Source organism: Rhynchophorus ferrugineus, unplaced genomic scaffold (assembly GCF_030347505.1).
Source record: "Rhynchophorus ferrugineus isolate W39M unplaced genomic scaffold, kcgeb_rfMv2 rfM6, whole genome shotgun sequence".
NCBI lineage: Eukaryota > Metazoa > Arthropoda > Insecta > Coleoptera > Curculionidae > Rhynchophorus > Rhynchophorus ferrugineus.
Window position 1 is genome coordinate 6984629 of NW_027472585.1, and position 17875 is coordinate 7002503.

Below are 17875 nucleotides of genomic sequence, written 5' to 3' on the forward strand. Positions count from 1 at the left end.
TTTTCATTTAAAGAATATATTTTCTTTGGTATTTTTACTACAGTTTTTAGTATAGTCTCAAATTTGTACGGGAAAAAACTTCCTTACAAAGATGAGCACGATTTCCACAGTTTTTTTTCAATATAAAATCACTAATGTTCTATATATATATTATCTATAATACACTCTACAACATTTCATCTATAAGTCTTCATATGTAGTTTATTAGTATTTTAGAATTTGTATAAGCCTAACATTTAAATACATATATACCTTTTGAAAAGGAATAGAATGTAAATATTTCTTATCACAATTTTATTGTGTAAATATTTATTATTCTTGCCTCAAATATTATACAGGATTAAAAAATCATCAGTATAAAGCAAAAAAAAAATATTTTAATCTTTACATGGGATTGCTTCATATTAAATTGTGTAAAAAATCTGATACAATTCTAGAAACGTTACATTTATATATACATATATATATATATATATATATATATATATATATATACATATATATTTCTTTTTTTTTTCATGTGATTAGATAATTAATTTCCATTAATTCTAGTCATCAAATACACTCATTTACAAAACCATTTTACCTTTTATTCATTGAAAAATTGTTAATTATCCTTGAAAGCAATGCATATAGTTTTTATAATTGTTTTTTACACATTTTAATACTATTTCTTCTCAGAATTACGATTTGGAAAAGTATAAGTTATAACTTTAGAATGTTAGAATATAAATTAAAATTTCAGTTCATTTAAACTGCTTTTCTAGTTGCATGAAATAACCACATAATAATGATAATAAATGCGTTGTTTAATGGTTACTTCTTACAAACTGAATATATCATGTCTTAAAGACTAAAGTAATACTTAAAAAGAATGTTTCTATTTGTACATTTGTATGTAATTCACCAGGAAGTTAGTGCAAACTATTAGTTTGACAATAACAACAAAAACACAGACCAAAACAGCATATCTAAATCACAGTACTTCCCTTCATAGTTCATTTCTAAATCATAAATATTTCGTTGTGGTGCTGCAGCAAAAATTGCGTGAACATATTTATAGGGCCGATAGCAGCTAATGACATAGACACTAATTCTGACCACACTAAATTGGGGCCGAAAACTACAGCTAGATTTTGTGCATTCATTTTATTCAGGTCAGATCTTTCCATTACCTACAATTTCCAATATAATTAGTAATAATTAATCTAATGCAATACTCTTTACATACTCTTGATAGAAATCCAATTACATATTTTAAGGTCTTATAATTATCTTCAGGCAGTTTTTCCATAACTAATATTGAAACATTTCTTAATTGTTCTTCTTTACTCCAATCTAGAAAAGAGAAATATTCATGTTCACTTTTTTGATACTTGTAACGTTATACTATTTACTTTGGAACTGAATTATTTCATCATATAGCTCATAGGTAAGTAAAGGCTCTTTTAGATCCCTGAGAAATTTTTTCAATAATGAGGCTGCTTCATGTGGAGTGTCAAAAGGAGGTGCTTTACCAGCATTAGCTTGCTCTTTTAATGCTTGAACTTTCATAACACTAGCAGATCTCCTGAATATACCTTCAGTTTCTAGGGCTGAAGAGATAATTTAAAGTAATTGCTTTTGTTTCCAATTGCATTTTTAAATTGTCCTTTCTTTCTATATCGACTATTTTAAGGATTAACTTACCGTCTGGTTGATCCAGATATTCTACACAATGTCTAACAATCGGTGGTATAGAGACACTATAATTATCTCTTATGAATTGCAAAGTTACTCCAAACTGTTGAGTTGGTATAACAGGATCTAACTGATTGTCAGGGGCTGATAGCACTGGAGAACTACCATTTAACTTTTTATCATGTCTAAAAAATGTTTCAATTAGTGCTACTAGTCAATTATAAATATTCATTGCATACTCAATGACTTCTATAGGAATATCCAGTTTGGATATCTGCACAATATTATTAAGATCCTTCAAATTATGTATGTAATTTAACTTTTTTCCAAACTTAGCACTTATGAATGGCCTTAACACCTAATATATAATATATTAATAATTTTACTTAAATAATATAATGAATAATTGTTTACCTGGGATACTAGTTTGAGGAATCCTGTTGGATGAACAAGATAAAGTGCTTTTAAATTTTTCTTATAGTTTCTATCAAAAGCCTTATAGGCCTGTACTAACCAAGTAAAAGAAGGTTTATTTTTACTGGTAAGTCCATAATGAAAGTATATAAGACTGTAATCTTGTTTAACATATGATTCTAAGGTGTATTTTAAGTAGCTGTAATGTTAAATTTATTTTAAGAAACAACAAATCAAAATGACTTAATTTACTTTAGCAAGAGTCCATGGTCAATTTCTGAAACAGGTGGCAATCGATAGGCATAAACTACAATAACCTTACGGCCTACAATATCATCTCCTTTGACATCAACTATACTGTATCTTTCAATATCTGCAAATTGTTCAGGTCCATTAACATCACTCACCTAAACAATGAATTATCAATTTTCATTTACTAATTATATTCTGTTAATAGTTTTACCCCTACTTCAGGATAAGATGATGTTGTAAACAAACTATCAAAATTTTCTTCACAAGCTTCTGCCAATTCTTCTTCGTAATTGTCATCAGTAAAATCAGCAACAGGTGATGCCATGGTCATCATACCATTTGCTTCAATATGAATAAAATCAGCTAAAAAATAATTTAGTATACTAAAACTAAATACAATACAAACATGATAACATATATACAAACAATTTTAGTTGTGGTTGAAATATATTTAGTAAATATACTTGTTTTATCAACATACCTGAAATTGAACCTGAATTTGGGCTTTGATGCAGTTCTGAATCATCAAACTCAAGGTTTGGTTCATAATCATGATAATCTGATAAGCTTGGATAAGGTTCATCATTATCACCAGTGACACTCACTATAAAGTAAATATTTATGTATAACGATATTAATAATAAGAAACATAAGTGTACCTGGTCCACTTTTACTTGGACTAAATTTATGTGATTCCATATTTTAAATTGCTCTATGAAATTCGATTTATAAACATTTCTTTACACACCCAGTTTTGTTGTTGGCTGTTAATTGGTTTACTACTTAACTAATAATATTCTCTGTCCATTTAATGGAATGTGTAAAAAACGTTAGAAATTTTAATTAAATGCAACAAGCTGGTTATGTATATTTTCTTTAGCAATATTTAATTTACTTCTTCAAACTATTGTTTGACATTTGACAGACATATAAAAGTTGTAGGTGGTTTGCGCATTGCGTTTAACTTTGAATGTAGTTTAAATTCAAAACAAATATATTTGCCTATTATAATTAAACTGATTAGCTTTGTGGTTATTTTTTATCTCTTGTTAATATCGCATGTAATCTTACTGCAAAAAAAAACATTAAAGCGATTATTATAATCAATATATTCCTGTAAAATAATGAATTTATTTTCATTGTGTTATATAACCAAACATACATCAATTACAAACATTTTTATTTTGAATATATCAATTTTTGAGTAATATAGACATAGAGAAATGAATTACTTTAAGAATATAGACATTAATTGCTTTAAAAGCATAAAGAGGCTCTTTATGTTATATGCAATGTTTTATAATCATATATAGTATTCCTGATACAAGAAAAATATACATAGCTGATATCTTAAGTAAAATCTATTTGCATATCAAGTCTGATCAATAGATGTTCAGAAGGGCTCTATGGAAAATTATTTCTATAATAGTAATATAATGTTCCGATGCAATTCAGTATTTAATCTGAGCAGTTGCAGAATTTAATTCGTTCAATAATTATAGTATCTCGCACTTTTATCCACTATGATATTTTTGGATTAGAAAGTTAAAAATAAAAAAGCTTGTAAAGAAAGTAACTAATCACAAATATATTGTTAGAAAAAATAATGTATTAATAAATAACTGGAACAAGTATCACCAATAACAAAAGTTTTTATACAGTATATTTAGAATAGATAATACTTAAAGAAATAAATGAGGTCTACGTTTTTTAGTCGTCTCTCCATATGCCAATAATATTTTATTATTAGAAATGGACTTCCAATATTTCAGAGATGTCAATGTCAACTCTATGTCTTGAGGTTTTACGAAGAAGTTTAATGTTTTGTTAATAATAACTAATAAATTCATTGCTTTAAATTCGTTGTTTTATTTCATATATTTGCCTCAATAACGTTGGGAAAACATGTATAATTGAATAATTACATTGTTCTCTTTAATAGGCTCTGATTAGTGCTATAGAATCTATGTAAGCATTTTTTCAACGTATTGATAATTAGGGTTATTTTGCAGTTCCACATGCAATCATGCATTTTTCATATACCTTTCTGTTAAGAAATTGATTCAATACCCTTTTTCCGCCAATGGTAAGTCTTTATCAATCAATGTTTTCTCTAAATAGCTTTACTATTTAATATTATTCAAGTCATGTTTAAATGTAAATAAAAATTGTGGCGGATGCATAAGTAAAGACGGCTTCAAGACAAATTAATGGGCTTAAGATCGGTTCGTGTTATGTAATTCAGCAATAATAGGTTATATTTTTCTATGCTTATCGTGACTAGGCAAATATTTTTTGCCATGTTTATGCAAGAATTTTCAAATTATTTTCGCAAACTTTTTTGGGAACAGTGTGATTGCATTCAGATATTTTTCAGTCTGGGGCTTTTGTGTCTGACCCATGGAAGGATCGATTTAGAGTCATTCTAAAGCGCACGCTTAGCAAAGGCTTGTGGCCGTTAATTACATCTTGTCATCTAAGCACTGAAGAGAATAAAAATAATTTAATAATGCAATATGAACAAAATCAAGGTATTTAAGAAAAATGACAAGAAAATTTGACACCAACTGATGCTACACACTATTCGTTGTGGAAAGCAACAAGAAAGCTTAAGAAACTCCAGCAGCATAATCTACCAATTAAAACAAATGAAAATAATAGGGCTAGAAGCAATAAAGAGAAGGCCTACATTTGCTCAAAACACTTTAAAAAATATTTAAACCTTTCCAGTCTGAGCTATATAAAAATATATAAAAAATTAACGGTAAAAAAAGTTAAACAAAAAATAATGAGAGAGATTAATATTTAAAAGCTTCTGGTTATGATCTAATTATCGGTACAGTTTTACAAGAACTATCAGAAAAGGATATAAAATATTATATATATAATTAGTTTTCTAGCATCTGGAAAGTAGATAGAATATCAATAATTCTCAAACCAGGAAAAATACCATAAGAAGTCACGTCCTACCCGCCTATAAGTTTATTACCGATAATCTCGAAAGTTTTTTAGAAAGTATACATAAAGAAGCTGAACTATATAATAGAAAAAAGAAAAATTCTTCTAGAACTTCAGTTAGGGTTTCACAATAAGCATGGAACTATAGAAAAGGTGCATAGACTAGTAAACAAATTTAACATGGACCTAAATGCCAAAAGATATTGTTCGGCTGCTTTTCTAGACATATCTCAGGCATCTGACAAAGTTTGGCATACGGGCTTGCAGGTTAAACTAAAGAAACTTCTCCCTCATCTGGACTATCAGTTCGTATCAAATTGTATCTCACTGATGAACGTACCGAATTACGTCCAATATATTCAGGAGTTCCGCAAGGTAGTGTACTGGGTCCAATACTATATCTTCTATATACAGTCGATCTACCCATCACAAAAATAACTAATGTAGCAACATACGCAGACGACACAGAGATCTTAGCATCTCATAAAGACCCAGTCACAGCATCAATGAACCTACAAACACACTTGGAGCAAATACAACGGTGGTTGAAGAAGACATGGTGCATTAAAGCCAGTGAAACAAACTCCACCCATATAACTTTTACCCTGCGTAGAAGAACATATCTACCAGTGAATATTAATTATTGTCAACTCCCCCAAGCAGAGGATGTTAAATATCTTGGTATACATTTAGATCGACGCCTAATCTGGAAGAAGCACAAACTCTATAAACGAAAGAACTTCGACTGAAATTATATCAAATGTATTAGCTTACCAGCTGCACACCCAAGTTATCATTAGATAACAAGGTATTGCTGTAGGAGTCTCTACTCAAACCTATTTGGTCATATGAAACCCAATTATGGGGTACTGCTAGCAAATCTAATATATCCATCATTAAGCAAAAGTGGTTTGCGTGCCATTTTTGATGCTCCGTACTATGTTTCAAATGAAGTGATGCAACGCGATATACCTCTAGAACCTATAACGAACCCTAACCGTACTCGCTAATTAGCTAAATATGCGACGTGATAGTGAAGTGCGTAGACTAAAACGTTTAACACTATCTGATCTGATTATTGGACGTATATAGACTTTGGAATAAGCTTTAGAATAAGACTAATTAATTAAGATAGTATTTTATACAGGAGATCACTTAATGAAATGATTTTTTACATGCTATATATATATATATATATATATATATATATATATATATATATATATATATATATATATACATATATAGCATGTAAAAAATTCTTATTGCCTATTGGGCAGATAGTAAAACCACTAAGAGTAATAAAATAAATTGTCTCAAGTCACAATTCCTTTCCCATGTCTCCAATATTACAAAAAACAGCTAAATGGTTTAGTAAATGAGATCTCTAAACTGTACAAAAGAAAAACATTACAATTTTCCTTAAAAAATAAAATTAAAATTAAACATTTTTCTTAAATATATATAAATGTAAATATGTCACAACAAACCCTCATTAAAAATAACAAAATGGTCCATATTTCAAATTTATGAATGATACGTATTCTGGGATCAAATATTTAATGACAAATAACTCTAATAACTAGCTCATAACTCGCTCCGTAAGGCCAAAATAATGTTGTTAATCATTGTTGAAATCTTTTGGATATATCGAAATTTCCAGTTTCTAATCATTTGTAGTATTCCTTTTTGACAATTCCAGTAGATTGATTTAAATACTCCCTGTATTGATACTCGACAGCAAGTGTTAGGGTCATGGATTACTTTTTTACTCACTTCATTCTGTAATTCTACAAGTAATATAACATTTAATCAAGTTCTGACATTATTATTGTTGTATCGTTGGCGTGACAAACTTACAATTGCCCAGAAAGCGCACGATTTTTCGATTGTTCAAAAATGAATAAATAGCTTACATATAATGTCAGTTTTCTAATATGAGTTTATAGTCATCGATATCTGAATAATCGCGTTTTGTACAGATCAATTGAAAAAAAAAATATCGGACGTAAAAATGGAGCAGCTACCAGACGGTAACGTTTTTAAATCCACCCTAAATCGATGCTTAAAATGATTCTGAATATTTTAGAGGTGATACTAGACGAGTCGAACGTATTATCTGGGGAAATAAGACGTATTGGTAAAAAGCGATGCATAGGCAGCGAATACTTTTCAAGTATGAAAAAGAATAAACATAGGGTAGCGCAGGTAATTTCAGGTTTACCTATTTTTATCATAAAGCTTATAACGTATGACTAATTTCTCAATTATATTAGGAATATTAGATCACCTACATCTATTTTGAAAATTTTCTCGGATAACAATAACCAATTCGTCGATTGTCAATAAATTTAACCTACTCGTATGGTGTTTGTGTTTGGCTAGTTATATATATATATATATATATATATATATATATATATATATATATATATCTTATATATATATATATATATATATATATATATAATATATATATATATATATCTTATATATATATATATATATATATATATATCTTATATATATATATATATATATATATATATATATATATATATATATATATATATATATATATATATATATATATATATATATATATATATATATATATATATATATAGTTCTACAATCTGCCCAGAGGGTAATACATACATGCCATGTAGAAAATTAGTCTTATTTTAAAGTCAACATATGTCGTCAATTAAAAATCTTAATGAAAAAGTTAGAATGGACATAAATATTTTTTTTTTACTCTTCGTGAGTCCACAATCTGCCCTACTGGCAATAAGTATTTCTTCTGTTTATATTATATATACATGGCATGTAGAAAATCACTTCATTAAGCAATCTTCTGTATAAAATATTATCTTAATTAATTAGTCTTATTCTAATGCTTATTCTAAACTCTATATATATGTCCAGTAATCAGATCAGGTGGTGTTAAACGTTTTAGTCTACGCACTTCACTATCACGTCGCATATTTAGCTGATTAGCGAGTATATTGGGATGCACTGGCACTCTTTCGAAATACTTCATACAGATACGTTGAATTACATTCGTTATTGGTTCTCGAGGAATATCGCGTTGTATCACTTCATTTGAAACAGAGTACGGAGCATCAATAATAGCACGCAACACTTTATTTTGGTACCGTTGTTTGATGGATATATTAGACATGCTAGCGGTTCCCCATAGTTGACTATTTGACATGGTCTTCTGGGAAGCGTAAAAGTTATATAACTGGATATTTATTTATATTGATTGTTATATAACCATTATCTATTCATTATTTTTCACTTGATTTTCGCTTTATTAAATCCATATACCTTTTAAAAAATATACATATTTCTATGAAACATTTGACAACATTTTCAACAAATTATTGAACATGTTTAGTTACAAAATAATTTTACTAACGCACCCATAAATATTTGACAGCCTACAAAAATATCGATGTGATTTAAAAAGCCATCGCAGCGCCACCTTCGATTGGATCTGACAAAATTTCCCCTATACGGTAGCATTTGTAATTTATTGTATGATAAAAAAAACATTTAGCTAATAAATAGGGGTTTATGCTTTGTTGTCATTTTTATTTACGTAGACTGTCAAAATATTTACAATTATTTCGGCTAATATTTAATTCATTCATTCATTTAAAAGAAAATATTCTAGTGAAAAGTGCTTTCAATAACAGTCAATGCACGTTATAGATGATGTCAAATATACTGTCAAACGAACTTTTGTAAAAATGTAAAATATATTTTAAACTAGGAGCGGATTTTTCCTTCTCATTTTACCCCGGTAAAAAAGAGACATAATGCTGTCTGAAGCGTCGGAACATATAAACGAGTCAGTCTATTAAATTCGATTTATGTTGATACTGGTCGACCTTGTTGTCAAATGTCTACAAAATTCTTCAAAGTGATAATAATAAGAGATTACAAACCGCCAAACGTTGTAAACCAAAATTCTAAGTTACTTCGGTAACACTGCGATGTGCTGACGTCATACATTTTGATGACGTGCATTGATTATTTTATTGGATATACTATAAATCATTTATTGAGTTTGTTTTAATATATTGAACGAATATAGTCATTTAATTCTAGTATATTTTTGATACCGGAGAAACGGACACATACGAGGAACTATTACAACGTTGTGTACGAACGGCGTTACATTTGCAACAACGAAACTTAAACCCAGATGACGTGGTGTGCCTGTCCTCTTACAATCATCGCGACAGTTGCGTGCCATTTATCGCTTCAACGTTCTTGGGCTTAAAAGTGGCTTCACTCGATCCATCTTTTACCTCTACAGACGCAGCTTACTTACTAAAAATGGTTAAACCAAAAATTATGTTTATTGTGCCAGAGGTAAGTTCTATCAAATAAGTATTTCGTTAAACTGAGAAAAACAACTATTACTATTAATATTTTTGTTGTATTATGTATGTATAGTATTTAGTGTACAAATAAATCTCTTGCTTACAACAAAAGAACACTCTACTACTAAGTAATGTAAAATTCTTTAATTTACAACATCAAATAGTAAATAGTAATATTTGACATCTATCAACAACATAACCTCAAGTATCCTCTTTTTTCCACTTGAATTTGACATTTTAATGTTCTGTTCCATACATAAAGGTATATATGGGCCTTTCAAATAAACAAAATTATCTCGTTAGTATTTCAAGTACTGCTTGTGCCATTTACAAGAGCTAGTTCTGGAGAATCCTGGTTTGCGCAAAAATATTTGAATTTGCGACGTTGCCAGTTGGTGAAAATTTTACGTACCTTTGAAGAATGTAATAAATTATCTTGAGTTCGCAAATTAACCTAATATTTCTGTTGAGATTAAAGTTAAGATGTTTTAGTACCTTTTATACATATTTTTCATTTTAAATAAATTTTCAAAAAAATAAAGAGAAAATAAAACAATATATAATTATTTATCAATACATAAACATTACAATAACAAATCAAAGTTATTGTTCTCGTAAATTATCCGTATACTTGAAGAGTATAATATATATATTCTCGAACTATTAAGTTTACAAAACAGAGATCCAACACCAAGGTAGAATCCAAAATGGCTGTTGTAGTTCGTTGGATTCTGCCTGTTGGTAGCTTGTAAATAGGAAAATCAGGTGGAAACTACCGAAGTTCACCGAATACCGATTAGGATTCTTCAGAAATATCCATTAGTAAGTAAAATTTTCTAATTTAAAAAGTAAGATAGTAATATTTGATATTTGTCAACAATATAACCTCAAGTATTCTTTTTTCCTAATCAGTTTGACATTTGAATGTTATGTTTCATATATATAGCCTCTTCAAAGTTATTTTGTACACATCCTCCTTTAAATTTGTGGCATCAAAACATACAACAAAATTCTAATCTAAATAAAATAATTGAATAAAAATGTTACCAATTTAATTTAATTTAACATTATAGTAGATATAAAAACTACAGTTAATTATACAGCCACAATAGTTTATAGGTTAGAGTTATAACCTCTTATCACTATTGCTTTCAAGAATTTTGCATACATTTGACAACCGGATGACTTTGACAGACTCATTCTTTTACCTGTTCGAACTAATCAGACAGTATTTTTTATTTTTTCTTTTTAACTAGAATAAAATGAGAAGGAAAATATTGTCTGATTCTAAAACAAATTTATAAATTGCGACCGGCAATACATTAAACATCTTGATGACTTATGTACAAAAAACTTTGAATAGACTTTCGTATAGTATATTTCCTTACTGTTTCAAAGACAGCTTTTATCATTTTATATGACATCCTTGATGAAGATATGTATTAACACTAGTGTTGGGAATTACCGACTGAAATCAGTCGAAACAATCGATAGTCAAAAAACTAGCCACTGAAAATAGTAATTACTATTTTCAGTCAAATGCACGGTTCGACTGTTTTTTTCAATTCGTGATGTCAGACGAAGATGTACAAATTCTTTCCAGTATAAATTGTGAGAGAGGAAAGGACGGAGTTATTTATTTGTTAAAGTTAATTTTATATGTGGTTATGTTTTCCAACGGTAGTACTAGCGAGACGAAGATGTATAAATCCTTTACGAACTAACTTTAAAAAAAAGAAAGAAAAACATAATTAGTGAATACTATTATAATAATTATACATAACATGCAATTTATAATTTAATTTTAAACGAAGTAGAATTACTTTTATATTTGAATGTTATGTGGATCTGGAAAAAGGAATGGAATTTTTCTATGGAATGGAATAATACTCCACAAATGTTTTATTGTATTTTAATGTGTTAATTGCTATTTTTAAATAATATATTATAATAAATATAGACAATACAATAGAACTTAAACAAAACCTAAAGTCTAAAGATGTATAATAACCATAAATACTATATAAAAATTAAACATAAACATTAAAAATGATCTTAATGAAATTATTTAAATGCTTAATTTATTATTGAACGAAAATATTACCATAAAAACAGTCAAAAATTTTTACCCTGTTACATTAACAATTTTGGATATCGTATCCAAATGATAAAATATTAACATAAAATATATTGTTATTTACAAGCAAACAAGCATATGTTGGGTACATTTTTGTCAAGGTCGCGGCTAGGATGACACGAGTCAGAACGTTAAAAATCAGTCGAATGAAACTAGTAGAACCAAAAACAGTAACTAGGTAACTAGGTAAGTACAGGACTGAAACGGTCGATAGTAAATAGTAACAAAATCAGTCGGACCGAAAATAGCGACTAAAAACAGTCGACTGAAACAGTTATTGGTAAAAAGTAGTAAAATCATTCGAACCAAAAATAGCAACTGAAACAGTCGATAGTAAAAAGTAGTCAATTACTAAACAGTCGATAGTTCCCAACACTAATAAAAACTTTATATTAATTAAGAAAAGTTATTTAGATTATTGGAATAATATCAAGAGCCCTCGAAGAAGCAGCTCTTGAAACTGAACTGGTAATTTATGGAGATGACGTTGACAAAAGTATACATACCGCTTTCACCGACTTCCTCGAGCATCACCAAGACGAAGAAGCTTTCACGCCAGTGGAAATTGACGATATATGCGAAACCGCCGTGATATTTTTCAGTAGTGGCACTACGGGTCTACCTAAAGGGATCTGTGTCAATCACAAAGCCTTATACTCCCAGGGGTGTTTGATACAGTAGGTCTTCCTTGTTAGCTTGTGCCCATTTATTAATTTAACGTGTTTTTAGTCGTTATGGCTTATTGCATAAAGATTCCGTATTCTTGTCGTTTCCGACACTTTATTGGATATCCACAGTGTTTCATATGACATCCATAATACTAGTTGGCTGTGCCAGGTTAATTGTAAAAAAATTTGATGCCGACCAAATCTGGTATCAAATCGATAAATATAAGGTATTTTTATTTCATATTAATTTTATCAAAGGGGTAGGCAATAAAGAATTTAATCTTGAAAATACCATAATTTTTCATGATCTTGAGCCATATTTACTAAAGGAAGTTCCTCGCGAAAGAAACTTGTTCATACGTTGTCCTCAGTTTTGTTGGATCATTACATGTGGGGTCCGATATTTTCGGATTTTTTCATTAAATGCAAACTCTTGGAAATGGCTGGTTATTATTATATCTTTGACTAAAAGTCTCACTATCATATAATCATGTTTTACGTTACGTGACGCGTTTTTGGTAACGTGACGTAAATAATTTTTGGCAGATATTTGAATCCTATTATTTTGATCGGATCACAGAAGCAAATCCAAGACTCATAACAGATCAATTGAAAAGTCCCCGGCCTACCGTAGTAAAACACATTTTTTTGGCGACTGTTTATAGCGACCCTCCAACTTTTCGGTACCTTTTTTGTAGTACGATTTGTCTTTTGCTTCAAAATAGGCCTCAGTTTAGGCTATCATCTCTTCTTTCGACAAAAATTTCTTCCCAGCGAGCATTCTTTTGAGTTTTGAAAACAGGAACTAGTTGGTGGGGGCCAGATCTGGAGAATACAGTGGATAAGGAAGCAATTCGAAGCCCAATTCATGGATTTTTGACACGGTGCATTGTCTTGGTGAAACAGCACTTTGTTTTTCCTCAAATGTGGCCGTTTTCGGCGATTTCGTCCTTCACATGATCCAGTAACGCTATGTAATAGTCGCAGTTCATGGTCCTTCCTCATGGTATTCCAAAATGCAGACGCCAAAACCTTGCTAGCCGGCTGTTGCGTTTTCCCACGCTTTGGGACGGGTTCATCGTATGCAGTCCACTCGGATGACTGTCGATTGGACTTCGGAGTTAAATGATAGAGCCATGTTTTCAGTGTCACATATTTCAAAACTCGGCATTATTACACTTGATCATCTTCAAACACTGCCCCGAATCATCAACTCGTCGTTGTTTTTGGTCGAAAGTGAGTTCGCGCGGCACCCTCTTTGCACATAGCTTTCTCATACCCAAATATTCGTGAATGATATGATGTACACGTTCAGTTGATATCTTTAGAGTGTCTGCTATTTCAATCAATTTTAATTTACGGTAATTCAAAATCATTTTGTAGATTTTTTTAATGTTTTTTTCGGTAACAACCTCTTTTGGGGCAGCTTCCGGAAACTCGGCATCAAGCCAAGTTCTTGCTTCAAATGTTTTTCAAAAGTTGCTTCACTCAAAATGCTATAATTCACAATCTAATGATCCGACGGCTGTCAAATTTATACACTCATCTTTTGAGGGTTAGGGCTAAGTAAAAACATATGGATTTAATTCTAGTAGCGCCTCTAGCGAAACCTCTTGAACGATATTTTTCAAAATCTGTGGTGTTAATTTTTAATTGAAATTGAAACCATTTAAATGAACATTTTAATTATTTTTACCAAGTTTTACAGTAAGTGTCAGGCCGGGGACTTTTCAATTTTCAATTGACTTGACCTGTTACTTAATAGTGTTGAACTAATGTTTATTTCCTTTTAATTTAAACTCGTTTTTTAACAAATAGTTTCATCAGCCGTAACTTTACACCATTTAATTAAAATTTCCTAATTACCTTCCAAACATTATTACAATACATGTTGCTTACAATTATTACAAGCAACATGTGGAGCCCATGGCTTGTCTTGATTCCGAACAGGATAGTTAAAATATGCTTCGTAGGGTTCACAGAGAATGTGAGACGTTTTTAATTCGTATTTTACGTCTTGAACTTTAATAAATTGCCTACATACATAACAAAATGCGTCAGCATCATATTTACACTTTTGCGACAATATTTTAAGGTGTACTAGATTTGTACAAAATACCTGATCGTTGTTTGTCATTCTAGTGCCATCTATCAGCGCTGTGTGAACGTTTAAACCCCACTCTGATCGCGCGGTATTTCTAAATGTATTAAAAATAAATAAAATTTATAAAAAAGTCAACTATGAGTATTATCACTATAACTATTACAAAAGCAAACTTTATACCAAAAAAAGGTTTTTTTTTTCGTTTTTGTTCATAACTAATAGGACTAACTAAATAGGATATAACTTTAGGACAAACAACTTTTTTCGTAGAGTCTTGTTATCGATAAGGTAATTTAATACTTTAATATTTAAGTTACTTGAGATTAAAAAGCTTTAAAAAGTAATGGACAAGATTATCAGTATTAATTTCGTTGTCTATTAGTTATTAGTCATACAACATTATATTTTTCATCGCGAATTTATTGTGAAATCCCATTAAACTAATTAAAATGTGTTTGTAGGTAACATATGCCTTTTTGGCACCGTTTCATGCATACCAAATGATCGCTGTGGGACGACCTGATAATATAGACACATCAAGCCTTTCCGTGGTTATCACAGGGGGCGCTATATTTTATGCCGATAAAATTTTCGAACTTCGAGAACTACTCCCGGGGACCTTCATATGTCAAGCTTTCGGCTTAACTGAAGTTGGCGGAGTTGCATTGGCCTTCAACATAGTGCGGACGAGGGACCGGCTGTTGCTATATAATAATCCTTCTTCATGCGGGAGACCGATGCCTGGATTTCTATATAAAGTAAGTTAGTTAAGCAGTAGCCCCAAACAACCCCAACAACAACAAAAGACCGAACATATTTATTATTATTAGGTTGGTAATAGAGTATATTCAACATATTCAAGTCTTGGCTATTTACAGCATAAACAATTTGGCCCCTTTCCTGTATTCGTGACCAAAACATTCTTTATTCTTCAAAACAATTGATATACTAGGTGTACCGGAAAGTCATTACTGTTTTTTTCCGGAAAATACTACATAGTTTTCAAAAAAAACGGAAAAATTTATTTATTCAAAGTATTGGTCACTTGATTCTATACATCTTGTCTATCTTTCAGGCAATTAGATGTCATTCCAAAAAAACCTTTGAGGAAAACCATTCATCGAGCCATTTTCTAACTTCTTCGAAATTGGCGAAGTTTTGCTATGCAAGCGCGTGTCCTATTGACACGAAAAGTTGACAATCGAACGGGGCAAGGTCTGGAGAGTATGGTGGCTGCGATAATATGTCCTATCCAAGTGCTTTCAGTGTTCCCTTGGACAATTTTGCTTCATGAGAGGGCGCGTTATCGCGCTGTAATATCACTTTGTCGTGTCTTCGGGTTCATTCAGTATTTGCTGTCGGTAGCAATTACTACTAACTGTTTCGCCAGATTTCAAAGTTCGTAATACAGCATGCCATTCTGGTTTCACCAAAAACAGAGCATTGTCTTACGACCAAAACGATTTGGTCTCGGAGTCGATCGTCCTGCTTCGCCAGATGATTTTTAGGTTAGAGCATACTCACCGTACATTTATATCAACAAATAAATGGCCTTCGGTGGCTTTTCTCTTTTGTTCAGATAAGGAAACTAATGCGTGTCGCAAATACACATTTTCAGGCACGAACATTAACATTTTCAAAGATATATGACGGTGTATCTATGACGGTGTTTCATTAGCGAATAATATCTCGGAAATTGAGGGTCTATAAATTTGTTAAAACAGCTTTATTTCCGAACATTATTTGAATGTAAAAAATCCTCTTAAGGGCATATTCTTAAAGGGTTAAGTTTTGAGAACATGAAAAAAATCTCTTATTTCCGCTCATTATCGTTTTTAAGGTCGTAAACCTTGAAAACGAAAGAACCTGTAGAGCCAATGAAAAAGGCGAATTGAGAATATATTCGGAGTTTCTCCTCAATGGGTACTACCGTCAAGACTCATCTGAAGTGTTCGACGGAGATGGATGGCTATGTACTGGTGACATTGTTTACTATGACGAAGATGCTTGTTTCTACATAGTAGGAAGAATTAAGGAAATGCTCAAATATCAGTCATGGCACGTCCCGCCGGCTGTTCTGGAAGACGTACGGCACGCTTTAAGTGCAGCTCAGACATTTTAAATCCAGATGTTGGATTTTAGGTTATCCAGGAACATCCTGCCGTAAAGCAGGTGGTAGTAGTTGGGATACCTCACCAAACTGATGGCGAGCATCCTTTAGCTTTGGTCGTGCTAAAAGATCAGTACAAAAATACAGATCCTTCGAGAGATATAGAACACTTTGTGGCCAAAAGGGTGAATGATACGCATAAATTGAGAGGCGGTGTCAAATTTGTGGAGAGTTTTCCTTTAACACCATCTGGGAAAATAAAGAGAGCGTACATGAAGGAAATGGTATTGAATGGTGAGATACAGTAGATATTGTAAGTGTAACTTTTAAATATCATAAATATAAAACGAATATATAGATATATAGCACTGTTTATCAACTATTTTATCCAACTATATATATTATACATCAAAATAATTGCAAATTATTGATGATTGCCACCAAAGATTTTCAGTTTTAAATGTTAGTCAATTCTTAGATTAAATTAAGGATACTAATTGTTATTATAAGTCTATAATAAATCTTTATTATAACGTTCTGTAGTTGTATTTGTTTTTTTTCAGCTATATTTTTTTGTTACCTGTATTAATGCTGGATAAAAAAATATAATTCAATAGCTTAGTGTTTGGGGGCTTTACTTTTTGGCATGTAATACAAAATAATACAAAATATTTTAGTATTTTAGTGATATTATAACACGTTAATTGAAAAATCCCGGGCCTACCATACTAAAACACATTTTTTTGACAAAATTTGTATTTTTTTATTTAACATAATTCCCTACAAGGTTGATACACTGATTATAGCGACCTTAGAACTTTTCGATACCATTTTTATAGTATGATTTGTCCTTTGCTTCAAAATAGGCCTCAGTTTCGGCGATCACCTATTTATTCGACGAACATTTCTTCCCAGCGAGAATTCTTTTGAGATTTGAGAACAGGAAATAGTCGCTGGGGCCAGATCTGGGGAATACGGTGGATGAGGAAGCAATTCGAAGACCAATTATTGGATTTTTGCCACGGTGCACTGTCTTGGTTAAGCAGCACTTTCTTTTTCTTCACATGCGGCCCTTTTTGGCGATTTCGTCTTTCAAACGGTCCAATAACGCTATATATTAGTCGCTGTTGATGGTCCTTCCTTTTTCAAGGTAGT

General features: G+C 30.8%; 2 protein-coding genes across 4 annotated transcripts; one reads left to right on the top strand and one right to left on the bottom strand.

Annotated features, from left to right (window-relative positions):
• Positions 1-279: 279 nt before the first annotated feature.
• On the bottom strand, positions 280-3332 carry RhoGAP68F (Rho GTPase activating protein at 68F). Of its 2 annotated transcripts, none has more exons than XM_076407889.1 (10): positions 3006-3332; positions 2828-2950; positions 2564-2709; positions 2347-2501; positions 2095-2293; positions 1920-2038; positions 1690-1865; positions 1398-1595; positions 1232-1338; positions 280-1175 (listed from the first exon to the last, which is right to left on the bottom strand). In XM_076407889.1, exons 1-10 carry the CDS (start codon positions 3043-3045, stop codon positions 1005-1007), a joined length of 1434 nt encoding a protein of 477 aa, XP_076264004.1. In that variant the 5' UTR covers positions 3046-3332; the 3' UTR covers positions 280-1004. The 2 variants fall into 2 exon arrangements, with proteins under 2 accessions (XP_076264004.1, XP_076264003.1); XM_076407888.1 differs by having other exon boundaries at positions 2558-2709; positions 3006-3331.
• Positions 3333-4310: 978 nt separating this feature from the next.
• On the top strand, positions 4311-17262 carry LOC143198568 (luciferin 4-monooxygenase). Of its 2 annotated transcripts, XM_076407885.1 has the most exons (8): positions 7229-7337; positions 7394-7512; positions 9424-9690; positions 12253-12515; positions 12568-12733; positions 15072-15368; positions 16451-16696; positions 16753-17262. In XM_076407885.1, exons 1-8 carry the CDS (start codon positions 7319-7321, stop codon positions 17026-17028), a joined length of 1653 nt encoding a protein of 550 aa, XP_076264000.1. In that variant the 5' UTR covers positions 7229-7318; the 3' UTR covers positions 17029-17262. The 2 variants fall into 2 exon arrangements, with proteins under 2 accessions (XP_076264002.1, XP_076264000.1); XM_076407887.1 differs by lacking the exons at positions 7229-7337; positions 7394-7512 and adding an exon at positions 4311-4432.
• The last annotated feature ends 613 nt before the right edge of the window (positions 17263-17875 follow it).

Bases quoted from the DNA above. Each gene is read 5' to 3' on its own strand.
- LOC143198568 (XM_076407885.1), top strand. The intron at 12,516-12,567 runs GTAGGTCTTCCT...ACGTGTTTTTAG, and splicing joins TCCCAGGGGTGTTTGATACA to TCGTTATGGCTTATTGCATA. The intron at 16,697-16,752 runs GTACGGCACGCT...GTTGGATTTTAG, and splicing joins CGCCGGCTGTTCTGGAAGAC to GTTATCCAGGAACATCCTGC.
- RhoGAP68F (XM_076407888.1), bottom strand. From the start codon at position 3,045: ATGGAATCACATAAATTTAGTCCAAGTAAAAGTGGACCAG. The intron at 1,866-1,919 runs GTATGCAATGAA...AACATTTTTTAG, and splicing joins ATTCCTATAGAAGTCATTGA to ACATGATAAAAAGTTAAATG. The intron at 1,339-1,397 runs GTAAATAGTATA...TCTCTTTTCTAG, and splicing joins TGAAATAATTCAGTTCCAAA to ATTGGAGTAAAGAAGAACAA.